General features: G+C 41.8%; 1 protein-coding gene and 1 long non-coding RNA gene across 4 annotated transcripts in view; one reads left to right on the forward strand and one right to left on the reverse strand.

Annotated features, from left to right (window-relative positions):
* Positions 1-1,019: 1,019 nt before the first annotated feature.
* tmtc2b (transmembrane O-mannosyltransferase targeting cadherins 2b) overlaps positions 1,020-26,215 on the reverse strand; it is a 134,331-nt gene continuing 109,135 nt past the window's right edge. Inside the window, exons 9-13 of one of the 3 annotated variants that reach the window (XR_002920355.2) lie at positions 20,605-20,686; positions 18,445-18,559; positions 12,673-12,736; positions 4,546-4,976; positions 1,020-1,408 (exon numbers count right to left, since the gene is read on the reverse strand). Coding sequence is in view for 2 of the 3 variants with exons in the window: in XM_024282310.2 (XP_024138078.1) it covers positions 4,797-4,976; positions 12,673-12,736; positions 18,445-18,559; positions 20,605-20,686 (441 nt within the window). In the remaining variant the exon portion in view is untranslated. Of the gene's footprint in view, positions 1,409-3,523; positions 4,977-12,672; positions 12,737-18,444; positions 18,560-20,258; positions 20,320-20,604; positions 20,687-26,215 lie in introns of those variants that run through there. The other 2 variants (XM_024282310.2, XM_036212559.1) reach the window with 2 other exon arrangements.
* Positions 7,310-16,750, forward strand: LOC112152626. Its single transcript, XR_002920356.2, has 3 exons — positions 7,310-7,853; positions 10,641-10,741; positions 16,266-16,750. It is a non-coding gene; the product is annotated as an uncharacterized LOC112152626 (long non-coding RNA).

Here is a 26,215-nt window from a genome sequence, read left to right on the forward strand (position 1 = left end):
TTGCAGGAATGGTGGAGAATGTCTCCCTTTTATTGAAAAAGAAAAAAAAGGTTTGCAGAATTAATTTAATGACGATTATAAAGTTTTTACCCAAAATCCTAGATCCGAAATGTCTTAAAGAGTCATTTTTCATGTTGATCTGAAGCCTCGGTTTCCAAAATCTCCTCTGAGGGGGCGTGGTTCAGTAGCTCCGCCCATGATCCCCCCTGTCTGATTCTGATAGCTCTGTGTCTCACTAGCGTAACTCTTCACCGCTGCTACATAAAAATGTCCATCAATGTGGGTGATGTCCAGCCGTATGGTTCTGATCCGAGGAAGTGAAGATCTTCATGGACAGAACTTCCTCCAAAATCCTGATTCTTTCTCCTTCCAGTTCACCAAAGACTCTTTTAGCTAATTCTCCAATGTTTATTGACTGTGATCAATACATTCAATCATTGGTTTCTCAGAGTTCTTGATAAAATAATCAAAGCTAACATCAAAATGCTCTTTCATTGATTTACAATCCTTTCCAACTGCGGTCAAATGAGCCGCCGTTCGCATTTCCGTGGTCACATCAAGAAGCTCCGTGGAGTCTGGAGCTTTTATAAAGTTGTGGCTATTGACAGTAACTTTTACTAGGATCGGAGCGTCAGGAGCACCTGTGTGGTGAGGATGAAGCGTCTGGAAGCTCATTCCAGTCCAGCTGCAGCGCGGCGAGCTGAGATCACGGGGGGCGGCGTGCGAAGCCTCGGCGACTGCTGCGTTCACACGAACGCCTGGTTTGTTTGTCAGCAGGCTCTGAGAATCACCAGCCGCCCTCCTCGCCGAGCACATGGGAATGTTTACGTCGTCTTTGTTGTGCGGAGATCAGAGCGGCGGCGATCCGTCCGACTTGTTTTTACTACACTTTTCTGCTAATTTGTGAAGAGCGACAGTAACAGTTCCTCCTGAGCGCAGCAGACCGCCCAGCGTGGAGCTGACTCATGTTTAGCACCAGAAGGTTTTATGTTTTCAGGATTTCAAAGGACACACAGAGCAGATCACCATCCATTTATTGTGGAAAAAACATCAGGAAAGAGAAAACAAAGTTTATTCTGGCACATGGTTCATCTTTATATTACAAAAAGGGGTTACAAATCTTGATAATTTATACAAATACAACTTTCAAAAATACATTTTAATTTAGTAAACACTCTGTGAACAAGTTTCCACAACAACCCACTGCTTAAGATCCCTGAGCAGAGACACGGAGTGAAGCTTCACTCCACGGCGATCCTTCACTACAGAACTCCATTTATATCCATATCTACATGAATTAGCAGGTTTTCACGGTGGGGGAGGGGTGTAACCACACGACGGGTGACTCGCATCCACGCTAACGGAGGAGCGACTGCTACAGGACTGCAGGCGCTACGGCGGTCTGAACCTGATGACCACAAACACAAACGTCCCTCAAATCACATCAACAAACACAGTGCCAGCTGGTTCTGTTGCTAGGTAACACAGGTGAATCATTTACAATTTGTGGTGCAAAAACAAAGAAGCACAAAAACTCTAAAGGTGGCAGAAGGTGAAGATGAAAAAGGTGTTTTTTTGTTCTTGTTGCATTTGTTTTCATGATGGAGGACTTGTATAAAGACGGTTGAGCTTAAAGTTATATTTCTTTATTCAAATGTGGTTTTAAAAGCTTGCAGGTGTGATAGAAGTTATGTTTATGTTAAGTTATGGTTTCTGGTTCAGAACTGTGTAATTTGCCTCGTTTCCACTGAGCGGTCCGGTCCGGACCGGACGGGTCCAGAACGGTCCTGGTAATTCAAGAGAGCGTTTCCAAGTCACATGTGTGGCGTAGACCGATGACGTGTCTGTGAGACTGAAGTGAAAGATGACGACAACAATGGAGGTCGTCATCTCTCCTTTTTTCCTTCATATGTGGGTTTTGGTATTTCATATACAGTGTTAACTCGTGTTTCTTTATTCACGGTTTCACGCATTCCTGGATTTTTATTTTTTCTCCACGTCTGCTCCTTAAGAGAGACTTCAGTTTGGTCCGGGACGCTGAGGGTAAACGAGTTCTCTGTATGACTTAAATTGCTGAATGTGGAACTTTATTGAATATTGTACATTTTTTGATTTGTTTCTTCATTTTGTTGACCTCAATCTTCTCCTGAATAAAAGACTGGGCTGCAACATCGCGGAGGATCATTATAATCCAGATCAAGGGTTCATTATGGATGAGGGCGGCCTCTATGGGGCAGAATAGTTCTGAATTGTTCTGAATTTAAAAAAAAAAAAATCTTTGTTTTGAGCAAAATTCCAACATTCTTCAATAGAGCAGATCGGAAGTGTCTTTGATGAGTATGGATCGGTGACGGACGTTCTTCGGCGGCGGGACGTGGAGTTTAAGACGGAAACGGGAGGTTCCTCCGTGTTTTAGGACAAGGCGTGCCTCCAGTCCCAGAAGGGAAATCCTGAATCTGTTATTCCATGGAAGAAGATTGTGGGGGGGGGGGATCCAGCCGAAAAGAGGAAAAAACTTCGTGTTTGGATCTTGAGTCGGGAAAAGTGTTGGTCGGATGCTTCCTAATGGGTCCATGCTATTTTTCTGTGGACCTACGACCAACGGGGAACCAGAAACGGTACCAGTCGGTCCATTTTGTAATGGAAAAGTCCAGTCCGGCTCGGTCCGGTCTGGTCCGGACCGCTCGGTGGAAATGAGGCATTAAGCTAGCAGGTTAATGGAGTGCTCTCAGCAATGGGGAGGGCGCCAACTCCTGCCGTTCTGCAGAAACTATGTCCTAGAAAACAAGTTTTGCTTTTCATAATTAAGACGACTGGGAAGGATTTGAAAACGGATCAAACGATGATCAGAATGGGACCTGCAGAAACCAACCCTGAAAAAGCACAGATCAGAACTCCATTTTTGTACAAACTCTCTCTCCAGCTGCGTTTCCATCACACATTTGAGCAAAACTTCATCGAAATTTTGAAAAAACGGTTTCAAAATGACACCGTTTCCATTAAATCATAATTTTTCGATGAAACACAAACCAACTCACGCAGTAAGTCTTTAGAAACACGGCGATGGATGAGAACAACTATTTTTGATTCAGTGACATCACTGAAGTGTGGCAGCGCACGTGCAGTGCATGTAGTCCATTCATGGTCTCATCAGATGCGCGTGAGAATCCATCCATCCATCCATCTTCTTGACCGCTTCATCCCTTTCGGGGTCGCGGGGTGCCGGAGCCTATCCCGGCTACTGAAGGGCGAAGGCGGGGTTCACCCTGGACAGGTCGCCAGTCTGTCGCAGGGCCTCAATCACACACACATTCACTCTCACATTCACACCTAGGGGCAATTTAGAGTCACCAATGAACCTATGAAGCATGTTTTTGGACGGTGGGAGGAAGCCGGAGTCCCCGGTGAAAACCCACGCATGCACGGGGAGAACATGCAAACTCCACACAGAAAGGTCCCAGCCGGGAGTCGAACCGGGGCCTTCTCGCTGTGAGGCAAGAGCGCTAACCACTGCGCCACCGTGCAGCCCTATCGCGTGAGAATCGTTTTTTAAAATAATTGCCATTCTAACAAGTGAGCAGCTGGATTTTTTATTTATTTATTTATTTTTTCCTGTTTGGAAATACAAGCTCCATCCTCTCGCGCTCATCATCAAAGGAGACGTCTGCGTCTCGTTCAGGCTGCCGGCTTGAAAAGTGCAGCAAAGATGAAACTTGGTGCAGCTCCTCCGTGATTTCCGTATGATGCGTAACTTATAATGAGCTGTCGTGGCGCCCGCTCTGCAGCGTTCAGAGAAAACACTTCATACCACGAAGAGCATTTATTTACAAAAGTGTTTTCATTGCCGTGTTGTGAAAAATGTCTATTTGGATACGCCCCCAAAACCACTTCCTCTAAGCGCAAAAACCTTTTTTTTTTAGAAAACTTTCTTTGAAATTGTGGTGTTTCCATTAAGAGAATTTATCATCGAAATTCCAATGCTAATGGAAACGCAGCTACTGAGATTTGTGTGATTTTCAGTCGACACAAACACAATGTCACGCTTCCCTTAAATGATGGTTCCGTTGTGCATCAGCGAAGTTTTAACATTCGGCTAGAATCACCCGTCTATAAAAACAACTTTTCTTGTTTTTGTGGATTTTTTTCCACAAACTGAAGACTTGCCAGGTGTTGGAATAGACACGTGTGTCGTGCTGCTGTCATGGATTATTATTGGACGAGAGACTCGGCATCATGACGCCCCTTGAGTCAAGAAAATGACAAGTTTCCTTTTTAAAGGCATTCAATCCCTTTTTTAGCACCACAAAGCAACGTTTAGTTTCATTTTTAATCATTTTCTGGACACTATAATAACTTAACCACCACTTCTGAAAGGAAACTTTTTCTTTTTTTACTCCGACAAAATCCGACTTCTGTGGCTTCCAGCTGATCATTGCCTGCAATGATTTAACGAATTCCCTTCTTCAAACGTTTCACCGAGAGCAGGAAGCTCCCAGGCGCTTTCGTTTATTTGAACTTCACTGTGAAGTGTGTGTGTAATCTCACCAGCAAATCAAAGCGACTCGTTGGATGTGAAACTAAGAGCAGATGGGCGGTTGAAGTAACTATTGGGTTAGAGATGATCCATTTTCTTCATCTTCTGGATGGAACGTTCGTTTAAACCAGTAAAGCAGCTCTGAGTTCATCCTTCGTGAAGATTGTTGAAGCATAAACTCCACGTGGTGACGAGGAACGCTGCAGGTCGGAGGCGCTTGCGGAGCTCGCCGGCCGTCTGGCGTGCAGATGGCGTGCAGAAGTCAGGGGCCGGTAGTCCTCAGGCCCTGCTTCACCATGATGTTCCTCAGCTTGCGCAGGTTGGACTGGGTGATGGTGTCGTCCGGCTTCAGCTGCAGCGCTCGCAGGTAATTGGCTTCAGCGTCCTGCAGCTTCCCGTTGAGGTGGAGGATGGCGCCCAGGTTCATTAAGGCTGCTGGGTACTGGAACACACCAGAACGTTGGACAGCATTTTAGCAACACGTTTACAGCACAAATAGCTCATTTCCTCTCATTAGGAATAAATGATTGGGTCGCCGGCGGCTTAATGAGCATTTAGTGACTAAAAATGATCCTTAAATTGGAGACATAATTTGATTAACAAACAAACTTCTCACTTTGAACACCAGGGAAATTTCCGGCGACAGCAGAATTACTTTGAACTACACAATTAACGCAATTCCAGAGGATTCTGAAGCTGAAACGATGGAGTTTCAGCGCAAATATTCAAATTTCAACATGTTTGATGGACACGTTTTGTAAGTAAAGCCCAAATAGTGTCTAAAAAATGTGTGTAGTGATTGACAAACATGAGTTTTGAACGTTTTCCATAGACATTTCATTGGAAATAGTCGCTTAGACGCAAGTTTCCGATGGCGGTGTGATCGTAGCTTCAGAGCTAGCCTTCAATGACCCCTTTAACACCGGAGCTCCACTGTTTTTGTTCTTTAATTTGGTGTAACGTGAGCTCACGCCGCTTTTCTCCTTCACAATCTACTGAAATGACGTTGATCGAGTTAGCGGTTGAAGAGTTACAGTGTGTTAAATATTTTGCGTTTAAGGGTTAAAGGGTTAAAGACTGGAGACATCCCTGAATACGGAGAATCTTACCGCTTCACTGCTCTGGAAGATAATTATTGAGTATTTTCGAGCCACTTCCGAGTAAGCTGATGCCATTTCTCCATGCAGGCGCTCACTAGAGCTGGTAGCGATTCAGGAACTGGTGGGATCGGCCTTTGGGTCACTCTGCGTTTGTGCGCGCGCTGCTTTTCTCCTTCACAATCTACTGGAATGACGTTGATCGAGTTAGCGGTTGAAAAGTTACAGTATGTTAAATATTTTGTTTAAGCGTCAAAGGTGACGTCTCGGGTGTTAAAGAAAAGAGCCATTTTGGTTTGTTTCCTTCTGATCAAAACCTAGAAGATGCCGCATAGTCTTACTTTAGCCTTTAAGAAATTTGGATTTGGATTCATGACATTTTTTTTTTTTTTAATAATTTGAATTATGTCTATTTTTTTGGCACGAACAAAAGCAGAAATATAAACTAGCATTCTCTCAAGATGTTACTTATCCATCTGTTTATACATTTAACTAATCTAAATTAAATAAAAGCTAATTAAGTAATCGTTACTTTAAAAAAATGCTATTTTTATTTATTTAATTATGTATATATATATTATTTTTTTCCCCTCTTTGTCCTCAGTAGTCTTACATTGCTGGGTTTTGTTATTTTAGTTTGGGGTTTGGTAGTCTTAGTTTGTGGGCTTTGTTTATTTGTTTTCTTTAGATAGTTTTGGTTCGGGTCGACATGGCCGGGTCATCTCTCAATGTTTGACCATGGAGAGATAAACGAGCCACATGTGGATCTGGAGCTGCAGGTTCTAGACTCCTGGTCTAGACTTGCTCCCTGACATCATCACATGGGGGGGGGGGTGCAGACCCGGGGGCAGTTTTGGTTCCCTGCTGTCGGATCACCCAGACTGTGTTTGGTTTGGTGACCGATCTTCGTGTTTCTGCTTCTGGTCTGTGGGATGAATGTGGGAGGGGGCGGCAGAGCTTTGAAGTGGCTTTACAATAATCAAGTGTTTATTTCTGCTGGTGCCGACGGGCATCATCATCATCATCATCTTCATCAGTGTGCTGGGTGAGTCACCAGGAAGTGTCTGTTGTGCAATCGTGCCAAAACAAAGAGAAGACCCAGACCGAAGGAGGAGCTCCATCTGATCACCGTTTGGGTTCAAAGTTAAGGAGAACTTCAATCCTGCACAGAACTCTATTTCCATTTCTATAAACCTACATTTGCAGGAAGGTAAATAAAGCTTCACAATTTGTTTGCATGTCAAATCTGCCTCGATTTCGACACACGTCCAAAAATGTTAATAAACCTGACACTCCTTCTGCGTGTGGGAGGAGCTACTGCTAAAAGTATTCAGCCTCATCGCTCCATAGAAGCATTGATGAACTATGATTATTTTTAGGGCCGGGAATCGATTGCAAAATAAAGAATATTTTTTTTTTTAAGTTCTGCAAAAGCGTCTGTAATTCTGTCTCCATGTCTGGGTTCATGAGATCATTCGGAGAGTTTCCCGGAACACTGATCTTCACCATCTACTGCAGGGGAGTCCAACTCAAGACCTCCAGGGCCGGTCTCCTGCTGGTTTTCCAGAAACCGCGTCTTATTAGTTTAGTTTATCAACCAGCTACTGTTTATACTTTATGTCTTTGGACAGTTACCAGTAAGTCCACTGACTTGATCGCATCGTGATATTGGGCTGTAGATTATAAGACTGAATTGAATTATCTGCTGCTGATAACCTGGATCATGTGTGTTGAGCCAATGAGGAGCTTCAACAGCAGAAAACATGTAGGACACCGGCCCTCGAGGCCACACATTTTTGACGAGCAGCGAATTTGTCGCGTGAATTGCGTTTGGTGTGAGAATGTGATCATACTCGTGTTCAAGAATCCAGAGCGTTCTTGAACGTCCCTCACACGCCTCATTGTTTAACCAAAGTTTGAAATATTTTATTTCTTTTAAGTGGAATCTCTTTACAAGTTTTAAACAAACAGGAAGTCGTTTCCACACCAGCTGATGCTGAAACCATCCGTCTTACTTCTGCCGCTCTGCAGGTTGTGTTCACTGACTGCCTCTTCTTCCACACTCCCTCCTTTCATAACATCCCGGTGTTTTTCCATTGTCAAGGTTGGATGGATGAAGCTCGGACCATGAAAGTTTGAATGGGAACATTATGTCCAGCAGTACTGCGCTCCTCCAGGCAAAAAAAGGCTGAATAAATCACAGAACGCTGCTGCTGCTGAAAGTGAGAAAACTCTGCAGCACGTGAAAAATGCAACACGTTTTTCTCCCAACGCAGAAGCTGGACAGAGCAGGAAGTCCAGTTTAGATTTAGAGTATTGGGTTTGAAAAACTTCTTGAAAATGTTCTTGGACTGCTTCTTAGACTGTTTATGCAATAAATTACCGTCTCTTTGACCCCGCAGTTTTAAAGGGCGAAACCACAAAAAAAAAAAAAAAAAAAAAGCTGGGGAATCAATTCAGAAAAAATACCTGTTTATACACATGGACATGGTTTAAGGTAACCAGGAGAGGGCCACACATGAAACTGTACCCGAGAGTTATGGTTGACAAATGGATAAATGCTGGAAAAGTGCAGCTCTAATGGTATTCTGTGGAATTTGTAAAGACTGTAATATGTTAAGTGAGTTGTGGTTGTCCTGGTGAATGTCAGAGTTTATAATTTAACATCTAGGAGACGTTAGAATTACTGATGATTTTATTTGCCTGCATGTGTTCTTCCATTTCCTTTTATTATTTTGATTTTTGGCCTTTGAGACCTAATGGCTCAAATTGGGAAGAAAGGCGGCTGTGAACATTAACGCATTAACTCGCGCGATTAATCAAACAGAATTAACGCGTTAATGTTCATTAACGCAAATTAACTGCACCTCGAGGAGAAGTCCTTCATTTTTGCCTTGCAGAATTAGGCTTCCACTGAGCTGCATATTGTCACAGAATTTACCCAATAAAACATTGTGATTGATGGTGATTAATCATAACACAAAAAGGGATTCACTTGATTTCTTTAAATTGACAGCCCTAATTAAAAATAAATGTTTTAAATATAAATGCTCTAAATATCCAGTTTCCTGTGATTTCATACTGTGATTATTTGCAGATAAGTGGTCGGCAAATATTGTAGCAAAAAAATAGTTATTTGCCATTAATTGCGATTAATTTCTTCCCATGTTTGCGATTAATTAATTTTTATCAATTCTCAGCTCTACTTTTAAGGCAGGAGTCCTCAAACTTGTTTTGTTAGAGCCACATAACGGCGGAGTCACGCCGGAGTCACACCGGACGCGATAGCGCCGCAAAGCGGCGCGGGAAGGAGTGCGCTTCCATTCGGCGCCCATGTTAACCTATGGCGTCGGTCACACCAGGCGCGGAGCGACGCAGAGCGGCGCAGAGGGTCCGCGCGGTGCAGCGCAACGTTTCGGCGTCTGGCCTATTTTGTGCGCGAGCCGCGAGCGCTCCGCGTCAATACTGGCAGGAAGTTGCATCAAAATACATGAGAAAATCCGGTTTATTTTCAAAATAGAACCAATTTTTCACAATAAAACACCACGATTGACAAATGTGATCATGTTTTTGTGTCTAAACAGACTGTAGAGATGAAAATATGCATACAATCAAAACACACAGACACGCGTGCGCGAGAGCCCCCACCCCGGACACCACAGATCTCTGGAGCGGGTGTGCTGGGCTGCAGGGTTCTGGGAGGAAAAAAAGCAGGGCAGACGGGGCCCCCAAATGCAGTGGGGGGACACTGGAGCGGGGCATGGGGCTGCGTTTGAACGAGAGAGAGGCAGAGGAGCGGTTCTTCTTGGAAGAAACATCAGGTAATATTTTTAGTTTATTAATTTACCGACGGAAACACGTGGGAGCGCGTGCGTGCACACAGACACACAACAAAACAGACAGACACGCACACGCGCGCACAAACCGATCAATGAAGTGGGCCGACTGCGGAGTTGGGGGGCGGGGTCTGTGTCAACAGGGGCAGAGACCATCTCCTTTTAGCAGAAACACTGGGAGATATCCTGGTTATTGACCATGATGGCAAAAAAAGCAATAGCTCTAGCAGAAGCGCCCGTTGACCGTCGCGGAAAAAATCGTGTCTGGTGTGACCAATAGAGCGCCGCGAAGCGGCGCGCACTCCCCTTCGTGGCGCTATCGCGTCCGGTGTGACTCCGGCGTAACTGTTCTCTTCTCTGATGGGGGCCGGGATCAGTTTGTAGACTAACAGAAAAAGTGTAACAATCACAGCCTAAATGTAAAGATTTATAGTTTTCCAGAAAGCCACATAGACACATTTTAAATAATTCATTTATGTAATCTTCACAGAGAAAATCATAGTAAAACATTTAAAAACTAGATGTATAGCATTACCTGCGGTAGATTAGTAGCTGAAGATTCTTAATTCATAGCTAAAATCACTGAAGCTAAAATATTGGCTAAACTTCAAAATAGCCTAAAAAACTGAAAAAAGCTTAAATTAGCCAAAACAGATAGCATGTAGCTGAAGTACTGACTAAATACAAAATTAACCTTAGAAACTGGGAAAATGAAGCTAAAACAGCTACCGTATGGTTGAAATATTAGCTAAATGCCAAATTTGCCTAAAAAAACGGTAAAAATGTATTATTCAAATGAAACAGTTTGGGGGGCCGGGACAGGCCGTAGTTCGGGTACCCCTGTTTTAAGGCATGAACTGGGTTCACTAAAGGGCTAATAAGCATCAAAATCGACTTATAAATGATCCTAATTCAGAGAAAGGTTTTAGGGACTAACGATGAAGCGGCTAAACTAGGAAATCCACAGGAGAAACGATGAACTAACACAAAACTTTCAGCTGGATTTCTCAAAAATCTGCCCTGAAGGGTTTTCATCTGCTCCTTCTGTACTTCCCCCATAAATCTAAATCTTTTTAAAAATGCATCCCTCACTCCTGCCTCTCTCTACAGAGTTGTCAGAAGCCTCCGTGTATTTATCTTTTTCTCATTTCCTGCTGCTCTGTATCCCCTCAGCCTCCACTAAAAAAGGGAGCAAAAGCAAAGCTGGACCACGAAGCGTCAGCGTTTGATGTGAAGCTGCTGGGACATGACCCAACCGCACTGACATCACACAGGTTAGAGGGAAACGGGCTATGAATAGAAGGAAAAGGTCAAAGGGCGTGAACTTATGAGAGAAACTAAAGAGAGAATTTAACGTTTACACAAGAAAATCAAATCCTTAAACAGAGGGAACAGATTACTTTTAATACAGAAATGAGGCAAATAAATGGATTGAGATGAAGATCAGATATTTATTTAGTCGTTATTTTTTAGTCTGTTTTGGAGTTTGCGAATATTTCAGCTACATGCTAGCTGTTTTGGCTAATTTAAGCTATTTTTGCGATTTTTAGGCTGTTTTGGAGTTTAGCTAATATTTACACGATAGCTGTTTTGCTAATTTAGGCTTTTTTTATTTGTTTACGCAATTTGGAAGTTTAGCTGGTTTTTCAGCTACATGCTAGCTGTTTTGGCTAATGTTTTAGACTAATTTGGCATTTAGCTGGCTATTAGCTTCAGCGTTTTCAGCCAAATTCAGCTTCCAGCATTCACACTAGCATTCACAGGTGATGCTATATATCTAGTTCATAATTATTTAAAAAGTTACGGTTTTAAAGTTTTAAAGATGTAGTTTTAGAGTGTTCAATAAATGTGTATCCTGTTTGACCTGCGACCAAAGTTATATTTTGGATTTTGGCCTCTTGTGTGATTGAATTTGACACTCCTGAAGTATTGGGACCACCAGAACAATAAAAAAACTTTTTTTTCCCTGTAAATATACAACTTTAACTATCGTAATATTAGAATATTTAAGATTTACAGCTTTATTTTTATTTTTGTAGCTTGCCCCAATGGTTTATTGTAGTAAACTTTCTTTTTACTCTACTGTTCAGAAAGGTTCATGGATCATTCTACCAAGAGGGAAATTTGCTGCTTGAAAACTTAAAAAAAAAAAAACAAACAAACAAACAAAAAAAACATACATTTTGTTTTTGCATTGACTGGTCAATCGAAGGGTATTTTTTAAAATTGATTAATTAGAATAATTAATTACAGGTCATGATTAATGAATCACATGACAGCACTAGTTTTATAATTTTCTGTGTACTCTCTTAAACTCTGTTTTTTCTTTTTTTTTTAACATTAACCTTCCAAGAGATTTTAGATGGAAATTCACCTGCGACAATAATCTGGCATATTTACATTTGTTTTAATGTTTATTAATATGTATTTTCTCTTTGTCAATAAAGTTAATGATTATTATTCATCTTTATTTAACCAGGGTGGGTCCCATTAAGATTTAAATGGTCTTCTTCTAGGGAGCCCTGGGCGAAATAAAACAATTTTCCAATTTGTGAATAATTTTATAAATTTACTCAGCAGAGAAATTTAGGACTTAAAAAAAACTGCATTTTGTATTTTATTTCTCTCCTTTCGTCTGAGTTTAACTCAAACATTAAAAAATACTTGAACATTGATTTGACACGAAGAAGAACGCTCCTCCTCCTCTGTTATATGAACCTTTTTCTAATGTTTGTCATTGTTTGTTTATATAATGTGAGGGTTTGTGTGCATGCAGAGTTGAGCTGTAATCTCTGTATAACACTGAGAGGATATATTTGATCATTAATCCAAAACTGAAGGTGGGTAATCAACACACAGGAACAAACAGGCTGACCACATGCTAAACAGTCCCGCCTCTCTTTAAACAGCCGGACCCGTCCTGCCAGAGCGTTCCAGAACCGGGATTCCTCCGTCCACTGACTGACTGTTATTATCATTATTCTTTCCAATCTGGCCTCTCCTTTGAAGCTGCTGATGGATGTTGCACAAGCAAAGCTGGCGGCGCGCTACAAACCAAACGCTCGTTATTCTGAGCTCCACAGACAATGGAGGCCGTTGTGAGGGAGCGCGGCGACCGCTAATGACGCTGGAACGCCACCCAGATTGTGATTGCAAAGTGTCCATCAAAGTGAGGCGCAATGGGCGCCAACAGTTTTTCACTCACGTTGGGTCTGAGGCCGGCCGCCTGCGCGTAGAACTTCTCCGCCGCCTCGTTTAGGTTGGCCTGCCTGAAAAAAGGGAAAGACACAATCGTTACTCATTTTTATTGCCCCTGGCTTCGGATGAGGCCTTGAACCCGCCGTGTTTACTGGTGCTCAGGGGTCAGCGAGGAAATAACATGGGGAGCGGCATGAGGGATGGCGGGAGGCGGGTCCCAGCGCCTGCAGGCTGCGAGGACGACCGAATCTGTGGCCTGATAACATCACTACAAGCTCTCCTGCTCTGATTCTGCCTGGAGGTCACAACATCTGCGTTATTGGATTCCTGCAGAAGTTCAGTCTGCTCTGAACAAATTTACTCCGTGAAAAGATGGACGCTGTTCTGACTCCAAAACACACAAACGCTTTCTTCATTTTCTCACTGCTCTGCTTATTGTTCTTTTACACACAAATCTGCTTCTCCAGCATCACTGATGGTAACAATTCTCTAATTGCAAATAATTTTGCTCTGACAAAGTCAAGGACGGCCTGGTCGACGGCGGGCGGGGGTGCCCCTAAAGTCACCGTGATCAAAGCAAACAAAAGCTTTGGATTCACGGTTTCATTTAAGCTGTCAGGATCTATTAGATGATCACCATCTGCAGGTTTCCAGATCAAAGTCACGCTGACCCGAGTGGGTTACATCCAACACCGGTCCCGCTTGACTGAACAGCTCAGAGACTGAAGGTTTGGTACCTCACAGACACGCTGGGGGAGGAGCTTTGAAGAGAAGTCTCTCTAGATAAACAAACACGTCAAAGTCTTATTAAAAACTTAAAGACTTCTGAGAAAAAAAACCTATGCAAACCAAAACTGTAGCTTACATTTACAAGCTAGCTTTAGCATTGAATCGCTAATTGTGTCCAGGCATAGAACAGCCAATAAACCAAACTTCAGTGTCAAATTTACTCTTGATTCATCTGATGTGTGCTGGTCTGTTTATGTTAAACTCAATAAATCTTTGGATTGTTTGACAATCAAACTGCGACTCTTACGATTTAATATTCTATGCTATGTTACGTGCTACAAGCATATGTATTTAATCACCTTTAATTTATGGCGTTATTGGGAGGAGATCAAAATCAACACAACATTCAGATAAAAACACAAAGAATGGAATTATATTTGAAGGTGATAATGCCCTCTGAAGTGTGCATTATCAGAAACTAATGCATGTCTGGGAAACCTAACCTGTCCTCTTCCACATAATGCATTAATTTCTGATAATTCACACTTCAAAGGGCATTATCACGCTCATACCACTTACAAAATAAATATTCAATAAATTGTAGTACTTTAAGAAATCATATATTTTGTGTTTAGATCGACTTTTCACAAAAAGCAGACTATTATACATGTGGTGCCCAAAATTTTTTTTTCTTCAGAACTTCTTAAGTAAACTGAACTACAGCCTATTTTTTTATCTAGGAAAAACACTTGATAGATTTACATTGAAAATGATAATATTAATCTGCACTTTACTTTGAAGATTTATTTGTTACCAGTTACAGTTGTAAAGTCGTTTTTTTCAGTTTATTCACCCAAAATCCAACATTATTCTGCAATTTTAGAGTGACAATTACATTGTCTGAAGAGTATTTTACTAAATTACACCACAGTATACTATACTATGCTTCACTATACAACAACACATTACACCACAGTATACTGCACTATACTATACCGCATTAACCCACACTATACTATACTGCACTGTACTATACTACATTACACTATACTGCACTATACTATACTACATAAAATCACACTATACTGCACCATACTATACAACATTACACCAAACAAGGCTATACTACACTATACTATACCACACTATACTATACTACACTATACCACACTATACTATACTGCACTATACTATACTACATTACACTATACTCCACTATACTATACTACATTATATCACACTATACTGCACCATACTATACAACATTACACCAAACAAGGCTATACTACACTATACTATACCACACTATACCACACTATACTATACCACACTATACTATACTACACTATACCACACTATACTATACTGCACTATACTATACCACACTATACTATACTACACTATACCACACTATACTATACTGCACTATAGTATACTACACTATATTACACTATACTGCACTATACTATACCGCATTACACCACACTATACTATACTGCACTATACTATACTACATTACACTATACTACACTATGCTATACTACATCACACCACACTATACTGTACTATACAACATAAAATAACACTATACTGCACTATTCTATCTATTCTATACTACATCACACAACACTGTTCTATGCTGCACTATACTTTACCACACTATACTACACTCCACTATACTGCAGTATACTGCACTATACTACACAACATTATCTGGCATCTGTGGTGCATCTAGCTTGTGTTTAATGGGGAGTTCAACCATCAGTTTACATCATCTCTGTTGTGTCTCTGGTCTGTCCCCCCCTCCTCCTGATTTCCAGAGGAGTGGTTCTTCCTACAACCCCCACATTGAGTAGTTCATTCCGCTCTCTTCACTCGTAGCTGCTTTGTGGGATCTCATTCTTTTTATTAATCAATTTGTGTCAAATGTCTTTTCAACATCCTGAGCTTTGGCGATCAGGACCTGTGCCTTCTTGTAAAATGCACGTTTTGTGTCATAAATGTCATGTTGTTTTTTTACTTTGAAAATTAAACTTTCGTTGTCCGTGGTGTAAATGGACGTCAATGTTATTCATAGTGTTGACATTCAGTACAGCCACGTTACCACAAGTATCCAATACAATTCTATGTATTTCTCTTTTGTACAACAAAAGTTTTCACTTTAAAACCCAGACCTAGAAATGCTTTTATGTATATGAAAACTATTATAGCAAACTACTTGTCTCCACACCTTCAGATTTACACTGTTGGCCGTTTCGTTTTACTAAGAAGAACACTATACTCAAGAGGAAAATAAAATAAGAATTGGACTATTTAAAGAAACTCTGGCTCCCTTCACCTTTGAGTAAAGGCCTGTTTGCTGAGAAGAAGTGGTTTATTAATCAACTACAATTATCATTCAAACTACAGCCAATAAATATAAACTTCCAGTCAAACATTTACAATCCGGGCCAATCGCACATCCCCACGCTCCAATAAACGGAGTAATCCCTTCAGTTATAATGCAACTCTGCTGTACTTGTGTTTATGTTGCAATTTGCATGGTAATCTATGAGAAAATAAACTGTGTTTTCTACGCGATCTTCTCCCTTACGCTGCACACTGACATCCCTGTGGATTGTTTTATTGTCACTGGAGTTGACAGATTAGAAGGAAGTCCAAACGGTTCCCCGGGGCCAACTTTTCCTGTGCTAAATTCACACTATAAACATGCAGTGAAGTAAAAAAATAACTGCGTAAAAGTGGAGGGGAGAAATTATTAGGTTGGAAGCCAAATGGTCAAAAACCAAGGGCCCAGGAGGGTCGTAAATAACACGAACCAATTTGTAGGCTTCTGTTCCTCCTTGTAATCTTCCTTTTTCCCTTGTGTAGATATACTCGTGTCCCAATCGAGCGGAGCTTTTCCCTCCCTTCATCCAAGACAAACACATAAAGAGTGAGGACTTTGCAGGATAAAGACCCCATGCCAAGCAGGCAGAGATGAGTTCAACCCAAACACGACTCAGAGCTGTTTTATCTGTCAGAGGTCTGGACCCTGGAACCAGCACTCGACCCAAAACTGCTGGTGGTGGAGATCCGTCATGATCTCATGTCAGAAGGTTGGAGGGAAACTTGGTGAAAAACTGAGGAACACTTCGATAAAACAGCAGAAATTTGAGGGGATTGGATTTAAAGCCTACCAGCCCGGAGAACTCGTGGCTCATGGTCACAAACGCAACAGCTGTGAGGTTGGCCTCCGCTAACCTCTGCGTGTTCGTTGATGAGAAGAAAGTGAAAGACCCAATCGGAATTTATTCAGATTAATAAAAGTTGTATCAGGCTTGTACAGACATCTCGGGGCTGCAAGGACAGATTAATAAAATAAGGTTCACTTTTATATGTTAAAGGTGGGCTTTATTTGGCGTCAGCCTTCATGTTTGTCAGGACAGAGGGAAACCTCAAAGACCTGAACACCGTGTAAGGTCATCTTCACCAACTCCAAAGCTTGAGGGGTCCATGCCACTGGTCCTCCCAACAAGGTAATTTAACAACTCCTTCATCAATGTGTTAATCAGACCCTCCAGGATTTTGCGATGCTGCGAACGCAACTATTAACGCAAATTCAAAGTTGCACACCTTGTAACTTTTTATTTTTATCGCAACTTTACGGCAACTTTGGCGAATCGACTGTGACAACAGTCATGAATGACGACGCAGCTTTGTGACTTGTTTTCCTTCTGACTTCTTCTCGGGAGCCGTGCTCTTTTTTTTATTATCTCTTTATTTTTATTATCTCTTTAGTCCTCTCCGACTGTTTTTCCCTTCAAGGTGGGCGTGCACACAGCAGAGTTGGGGTGTGCTGAGCGCGATTGCGCACACGGCGGGGGGGATGCTGAACGCGCACAGGTGCGGAGCCATCTGACATGTTGTTCTGCGCATAGCTGACTCTGGAAATTGATAATACATACAAATAATTTAAGCCCAATTCGAATTCTTCCCTTCTCCCTGCCCTAATATTTGAAGGGGGAGTTTATTATTTAAATCTGACTCTCCAAGCGGAGGAATACAAAGTCCTCCCCCGCGACGCTAAACCGCGTAGCGCCAAGAAGCGCGTTGCTTCACGTGGATGCTCTCTGAATCACAGACGTTTACATTTAAATGTAAGTAAGGACTTTTTGTTGTAGCATGACCTTTTTAAAGTGATAAAAACGCTGTTGTTATAGATAATCAAGCGCTAACGCAAGCGGACCAGCGATTACTGATGACATCATTGAACATGGAGATCTGAGGTTTAATCTGCTTCTGCTGCTTTTTTAAGTTTATAATTTTTCCCTGGAAAATGTCGTTTCATTCTAAAGTAAATCAATACACTTATTTGGGATATTGTGAGTTCATTTTGTGTTTCACGGTTCTATTTAAGTTAAATGACAGCAGAACAACATTGTAGATGATGGTGAAGTATTTCCTAATCCATACGTCTCAATGAAAATAGAATACGAGAACGTGAATTTTCTTTTTTGTATTATACATTTTTTATGCGCTTTTTAAAAAATATTAAAAACATTTTCACAAAAGCTGGCACAACATCAGGTGTTTTACGCCACAACAATCATAAATATCTTCCAGAAAATCCTGGAAGGTTTTGGTTAATACCGAAATATAAAGGTGTAAAGTATAAAAACGCATCGCAGCTCAGCATCAACTGACGTTTTCACCGCTCCAAAAGTGTTTAATCAGGAATCCGTCCTCCAGTGGAAGACACACAAAGATTCCTGAGGTTTGACAAACTGCACAAGAACATCTAGCACTCAATAAGTGCTAAGACGCAGCAGCACTTCTACGGCTGCTTGAGGAGAGCAGGATTATGAAGAACAGCCAAGTAAATCACGGGGCTGAGGAATGGAGTAAGCCCGCGGATCAGCCGAGCAGACGGTGGACCTCCCTCACTCACCCTGTCATGGAAAACTCCAGCCCATCCATCATGTACCCACAGAACAAACTGCACACGCTGCTGAGGCCGTGGAAATTAAAAATAACAACAGAAAGAGAAGGAATTCAATCAAAGACTTACCTGAGCATGTGGGCCGCGCTGAACACCACATCAAACTCCCCGCTGTCCAGGCGAGCCGCTTTCTTCGCCATCTCCGCTGCTTCCAGCAGCCGCGACTCTTCCAATAAAAACTGACCTGACGGGGCAGGAGAGAACAGCGCTGCTATTAAAACACTCGGAATCCCCGTGGAGGCGCAGAGGGAGACGCAGCCCAACACTGTTGCTTTTGGCTCAGCCCGTCTGAAACACTAGATATGAGCGCCGCACACCATCCATCTTTGGTGGGTCGCATCAGCTGACCTCAGGGACGGGCTTCCATCTGGTAAAAACATCTCTACCGAGGGTTACAGGTGAGTCTGAGTCAACCTGGGAGAGGCGCTCCATCAAAGACGAACATTGAAACTTGAGCATTAACCCTTTGAGAGCCGAGGATTTGGGTTGTATCAACAACATAAATGAACTGTTCACTAATAACTTCAGCTCAGTGGCCCTGTGGTAGAGCGTCCACCATGAGACTGGAAGGTCGTGAGATTAAATCCAGATCAATAGTGGGGGTGGATTGGGGGGTTAAACCACCAAATGGTTCCCGAGTGCGGCTGTGTCTGCAGCTCACCCCATGGGATGGATCAAATGTGGAGAACAACGTTATTAACGTTATTTGTAGGTACAGCACTAAAGTCAGGGACTGCCTTAAAGAACCCGACGTCTTCGTTTATGAAGTCATCACTCAGCAGAACTATTTAAAGGTCCAGCCTGGACATACGTTTACAACCGAGTTAAGTCTGTCTGCACCAAATAAAACTGGAGATAAAAAAAACTCCAATAAAATGAGATACTGTTTAAATTCGAATCCAAACGGGTGGAAAAATATGCAAATAAAATGTTAATCTAGCTTTGTATTTGGAGGTTTTTTTTAAATTGAACAATTTAAAAATCAAATTACATTAAAAAAACAGTACAGGAGGAAAAAAGGATCAATTGATATTCAAAATTTAAACAAGCATTTACAGCTGATAATCAGGCAGCAGAAGAAGGAAAACCAACTTTGGTCAAAGGACAGAATACAAACCTTTTTATTTAACAGCATTACCTTATAATAATAACAAAAATAGTAAATCAATTAAACTTATTGATCTCTCTTGGTCTCCTGAAATGTGATCTATCGTAATGAAAACAATTCGGTTTCTGATACTTGATCTGCATTTGGATTCTGAAATAGTGTTATGTCTACTTAGTTATTGATACTTAAGAATTATTCATTAATGACCTAAATCTGTGTTGGTAAGGTATTAACATGACCCGTGACCCTGAAACTGTGACTCGATCTGACCCTTGACCCTAAAACTGTAACACGATCCGAACCGTGACACGATCCGAACCGTGACCCTAAAACTGTAACACGATCCGAACTGTGACACGATCCGAACCGTGACCCTTAAACTGTGACACGATCTGAACCGTGACCCTAAAACTGTGACATGATCCCAACCGTGACCCTTAAACTGTGACACGATCCGAACCGTGACCCTAAAACTGTGACACGATCCGAACCGTGACCCTAAAACTGTGACACGATCCGAACCGTGAGTTTTATGATCCGTTACACCGCAACCCAGTAAAGTCCAGGGTGTCAATTTTTTATATTTTTTGTGGTGTGTAAGATGGAAAATAACACAGTAAAGCATCAGTTTGATTAATATATTCATTTGTAATTATATATTTTTAAAGATATTGCCAAGCCATATTGCCATATTAATTTCCCCAAGGGTGCCATCCCAAAGGGATTAATAAAGCAAAGTCTAAGTCTAAGTCTAAGTCTAAGTCTAAGTCTAAGTCTAAGCTGGTGCAGTGATGGAAGGCAGAGTCATTAGCTCAGATGGAAAAGCTGTTCAGGATCTAATAGGGTTTAACAGGATTAACAGATTACTCACTAAAAGTTATGAGACTAAACCTCAGAAGGAACTTTGTGCTATTAGTATATCATATTAAACAATACAAAATAAAAAAGAGAATCAATTCAATGAATATAATGAACTCAAAGTGAAATCATCCCATCATCATGTGACCACCCTCCACTAATCTGAGATTATGGGCGTACGGAGAGGTAAACAGGTCAAAAAAACTCTCCAAACATGAGTTGGTGTTAATCTGCCAAATGAAACATTCAAAGAGAACTCTCACCATAATGCATGTAACAGTTGCCTTTCGTGGGCTCCAGCTGAATGGCCTTGAGGAAGTACTTCTCTGCTTCTGCTTTCTGCCCCTGAGAGAGAAGGAGTCAAAACAGTATGATTATTACTTCAACCACTCCTCAAAACTACTCATTATGAAAATACCATACTCAGCTCAACGGCCAAAACACCATAATGTATACTTAATGCCCTCCCCCCCACAACCACAGACTTATTTGAACGATAAATCTTAATAAATGGACATGAAACATGTTGACCGCAAGTGTTTTCCTTGCGAGATCGTGTGTCCTTGTGCGCTTGGCAAGGTGGTCAAAACACGGTAAAGAATCATTCATTACATGGAGCGCAACCGCCACTTGCCCCCGTGTGTGGCCTGACCTCTATATGAAACAAGTCAGCAAGTGGTGCGTGGAAAAAGGAAAGTGTTGGAGGACAGCAGAGGGAAACCCAGAAGGTCCGGGTGCCGACGAGGATTTCACTCTGAAGTTCTCCTCTTAGTGTTGAAAAGATAAAAGCATCTGAACTGGGAGAGTAAAAATACTACAGCAGAGTCTATTCTTTCCTATAATGACGTCTCTTGTCCCTCTTATACCACGGTCACTTAGGAAAGAAATGAATACTAAATCAAACGTTTGTAACATTTGTTGGTTTAAATTGTATTTCACAAGAAGCAAACTACGTTTATGGTTGAGTAACATGATGTGGTGGGTTGTCAAGGAAACGTCTACCGAGCCTGCAGTGACTCTGCTCTACTGCAGCTGGTGTACAACTAACCAGAGGAGGAAAGGGAGAGGCGGCAGGCGGTGCGAACAACTCCGGACTACTTCCAGTGGCTCACCTGACTCAAGTCTCGTGGGCTGCGACTTAAGACTTGTTAGCCTCCAGTCAAGTCTCGGGGGTCGTGAGTCGAGACTCATGGGACGCAATACAAGTTCAATGAGCCGCGACACAGGTCTAGTGAGGTGTGACTCAAGTATCGTGGCTCACAACACTTGAGTTGTGGCTCAGAAGATTTGAATCGCGACCCACGAGACCTGAATCGCGGCTCACGGGACTTGAGTTGCAGCTCTTAAGGCTTGAGTCGTGGCTCAGGAGACTTGAGTTGTAGTTTAGGAGATTTGAGTTGCGACCCACAAGACTTGAATCTCGGCTCACGAGACTTGAGCTGTGGCTCAGGAGACTTGAGTTCCGGCTCACGAGACTTTAGTTGCGGCTCAGGAGACTTGAGTTGGGGCTCACGAGACTTGAGTTGCGACCCACAAGACTTGAGTTGCGGCTCACGAGACTTGACCTGTGGCTCACTAGACTTGAAACGCGGCTCGCAGGACTTTAGTTGTGGCTCAGGAGACTTGAGTTGTAGCTTTGGAGATTTGAGTTGCGACCCACAAGACTTGAATCTCGGCTCACGAGACTTGAGTCGTGGCTCACGAGACTTGAGTTGCGGTTCACAAGGCTTGAGTTGTGGCTCACGGGACTTGAGTTGCGGTTCACAAGGCTTGAGTTGTGGCTCACGGGACATGAGTTGCGGCTCAGGAGACCCGAGTTGCAGCTTACGAGACTTGAGTTGTAGTTTAGGAGATTTGAGTTGCGGCTCACAAAACTTGAGTCGTGACTTGGTAAGTGGACTGTGTTATACCAGACAACCAATCACAGCTCAGACTAAACGGACCATCTCAGGATGGAGAGTCAACACTGACCGACACATTTGAACAGCTTCAACTTTCAGCTTGTTCGAGTGGATGGATTATTAATACAATCAGTTTATTCAATAAAATCTCTTTTTATGAATTATTCATGAGTTAATTTGTGTTTCATCTTCATTAAGACTTGAGGTATCAGATCAAAGCACAGAGACTAAAAGAATAAGAGATATTAAAGAGTGAAATAGTTTGATTTGCTTATTAAAGTGTAAAGTGAAGCAAATCACATCAGATTAGTCGAACTGAAGAACAAACTCACTTCCACTTTGCACCATGTGGTATTGATGACTGAGTACTTAGAGGAGCATTCTCAGTGAGCCGAGCTTCAGTAGAAAGATCATTTAGTAATGTAAATATCTGAAAGCAGTTCCCCTTGATGTGGGAGGAAAATCAAGCAGAGTGTTTGCTAAATGAGGCTGATGGAGAGATCACAGATCTCACTTGTGTCTGTTTGTGTTCTCCTTCTCACAGATGAAGGGAAGTGTTCGTTTGAGGTGAAACTGCTCTTATAGCAGCACATGTGTTTGAATGAGAAGGGTTAAGCAGAGTGGGATTGTGGGGAAAAAAGATTGGGTTTGAGACACATTTAGGTGTTTTAATGGAGATCTGAAAATCAGGAAAGTAATAAATGTAGCTCTTTCCTTGAATATGGTTTGAAAAAATGGAAGAAGTCACATGTTATTTTATTTGACCTTTTTTAACCTATTTTACCAGAAGGATCAACTGAGAACAAATTCTTATTAATAATGATGACCTTTCATAATGTGCACAAGAACATTATGCACTATTTTTGCAATTATAAAAAGACACTTTCATGAATTACAGTAAAGGCTGTTGTCAAACTAACCAGACTAATCTAATGAGTTCATCTTTCTTCTTTAAAGTGTTGGTGTTTCTAAAAGGAATGCTGTGCTAAAATAAAAAGTCACTAATTAAAATCAAATTGATCTGCACTTAGACGATCCAATTAGAAACAATTAAAAATCAAGCTTAAATCATAATTTCTATTAATATTAAGGCAAAACCCATCTTTTCTGTTTTTAAACGTAAAATTTTATACCAGAACTAAAGATAATTGACAAAATTCTGAATTGAATTGTGGGTATTTATTTTTGATTCTGTCCATCGATATTGAATTATTAAAGGAGTTAAGTAGTGAGGAACTGCCCTGTTTAAAATCTACTAAGTTTAAAGATAACCAAACACAGAGTCAACTTTTTTTTAGCTGCTGACCTCTAAAAATGAGGCTTCAAAAGCGCCGTCTGTTGGTTGTTGCCCAATTTTTGACAATTAAAAAAAAACTTGTTTAATTCATGAAATTATAGTCTAAACCGCCTGTTTGCTGCCTCCTACAGGTTGAGACGAGGTATTACAGCTGAATTTTGTGATTGGTCAACTGGTGGAAGTCCCTGAAGTTTTATTCATCATGATCTGCAGCTCCAGTATAAAAGCCCCGCCCATCTCTGATTCTGTAACGGTCGGACATTAGCTTTAGCATGGCTCTACTGGCTAACTCAACTATCTAGTGGACTTGAAAGTTAGAATGTCGAGTAAAAATGAGATTATATATCCAGCAAACTCTGTCCTGGTGATGGATTTGAACGTTTCTCTCAGGATTGTTAGCTTAATTTGTTAGCCTTTATTAGCTATGATGCTAGCAGCATTTGACCACTCTCAGACTCTGGTCAACTTCGAACCTGCGAACCTTCAGCTGCGCCGGCAGCCCCGCCGTCGGGCATTGGAAAAGCAGCATCTTGAGTATTTCTAGATTTTACTGGATTGGCCCTGCCTGTTCGCTGCTACAGACAGAGACGTGCGCGCACAGGCGCCATTCACGTCAACAGAATGCAGCCGTTTCAATGTAAGACATGCAGGCATCAACCACAAAAATCAGGCTAACTCCCTCATTTTTAAACCGATTTTCACAACAATGGCTCAAATTAAAGCTTAGAAAATGATTAATGCTGTGGTATATTTACATTTTTATTATCTCTAAAACTAAGCTGTCAATAGTTCAAGAACTACGCCTTCTAATGTTACAGCTACATAAAGCTAACCTAACTGTCAATCAAAGATCCAGGCCACACCTTCACCTCCCAGTCTGTCTCCAATAGCCCCGCCCCCTTTTGGGGCATTTTTTAAAATCTGGACTGAGATTGGAGTCAGCCTCCAACTGCCCTATTTGGTTACCCTTGAAACATAAAGGTAAGGTTATCATTGAAACGTCATTAAAATAAATGATCAATTTGAAATCTCTCCCCGACTCAATGAATCTTTTTTTAATTAAAATAAAAATGGAAGAAACACAGACTTTCCTCTTCTTGGCTTGGACACATAATGAACTCATTTTTGCATCACTAAACTCTCCTAAATCATCAGTTCGACTTCTCTGGGTGAAAACGTAGAAGACACAATGCCCACTGATAAACCTTTGGTGCGTCCGCCTCACCACCTCAGTGGAGGTGTGAGTCTGTCGGCGCCGCATGTGTGACTTCCCGCCTTCATCCTTCCTCTGAACCTGATTCTGTCGTCTCCGTATCACTGGCCGGCTCTGCCATCCTTCCTTTCCTCTTCGACTCGGCATCCCCTCCTGTGGGGATCTGAACCTGAAAGCCCTGACAGTATCTGAAGTGTTTTCATCACTTGCAGCTGTTCCACGGGGAGGCTAAAGAAGAGGATGATCAAGAGCCGGCGGCGTTAGGTCAACTTCCTGTACTGCTTTTGATCAAGCCTAAACGCTGTTGACGTGAGGCAGAGAGAAGCTGCATTTCATGGCCGCCTGTAAAGCTGAGAACAAAGTTTCTGACATGTTCTAAAAGAGAGCTCTTTCAAACGCATCATGAGGGCAAAAAAAAAAAAAACACAACGCGACCTTCTTTAATGACATCATTTGCGCTCCGAGGATCACGGAGGCTCAAACTGTCCTCCATTCCTCAGGAACAGAATCCTAGTTTCTACCCCTGAAGATCTGAGCTCCATATCCCTCACAGATCAATAACCCAGTCCTTAAAATGAGTTCTTCTTTATGGCCCACAGATTCCCGCCAGAGTCCACTTCATCAAGCCTTAACCCTGTCCTCTGAAGGGTTGGGTTACCCCCTGAGATGGGCTTTGACAGGGTGACGGGATTTGGCTCCATTTAAATTTGGATTTTTTTCAAACTCACAGTAATCTACGACATGTTAAGGAGAGACTTTTATCTACGACTCAGACTGATTCATTCTTCAAGCCGACGATCTGCTGGTGTGAAGGGAAAATCGATTTAACAGGATGCTGGTGCTCAGTTTAATACGATAGTTCCAAAAGAACCTGTATGACAGCCAAGACAAAACGTGTTTTCTTCACAGGAGAGTCAGTTTGTTCAGAGTAGAGACAGCCTAAATGGGAAACCCAAACAGTTTATAGACTAAGTCACTTTGATCCATACGGGGAGTTGACGCGTTCGGGTGATGTGAGGTTTTTGAGTGGAGGATCTTACAGAAGAATATACAGTATTAACCTTTTAACACCAGAGCTGTCGCCTACATAATGGACACTGTTTTAAGTCCCCCCAATAATAATTTTTTTATTTAAAAAAACATTCCCAGTAGTGTTTTAATGATAATTATTAAGTTTTTAACCAAAATCCCACGACCTAGATGTCTTAAAAAGCCATTTTTCATGTTGAACTGAAGTCTCTGTTTTCAAAATCTCCTCTGAGGGGGCGTGGCTTTTGGAGCTCCGCCCCCTCAGATTCGTTCTCCTTCCAGTTCACCAAAGACTCTTTTAGCTAATTCTCCAATGTTTATTGACTGTGATCAATACATTCAATCATTGGTTTCTCAGAGTTCTTGATAAAATAATCAAAGCTAACATCAAAATGCTCTTTCATTGATTTACAATCCTTTCCAACTGCGGTCAA

This window comes from Oryzias melastigma, linkage group LG6, assembly GCF_002922805.2.
Source record: "Oryzias melastigma strain HK-1 linkage group LG6, ASM292280v2, whole genome shotgun sequence".
In the NCBI taxonomy this organism is placed as follows: domain Eukaryota; kingdom Metazoa; phylum Chordata; class Actinopteri; order Beloniformes; family Adrianichthyidae; genus Oryzias; species Oryzias melastigma.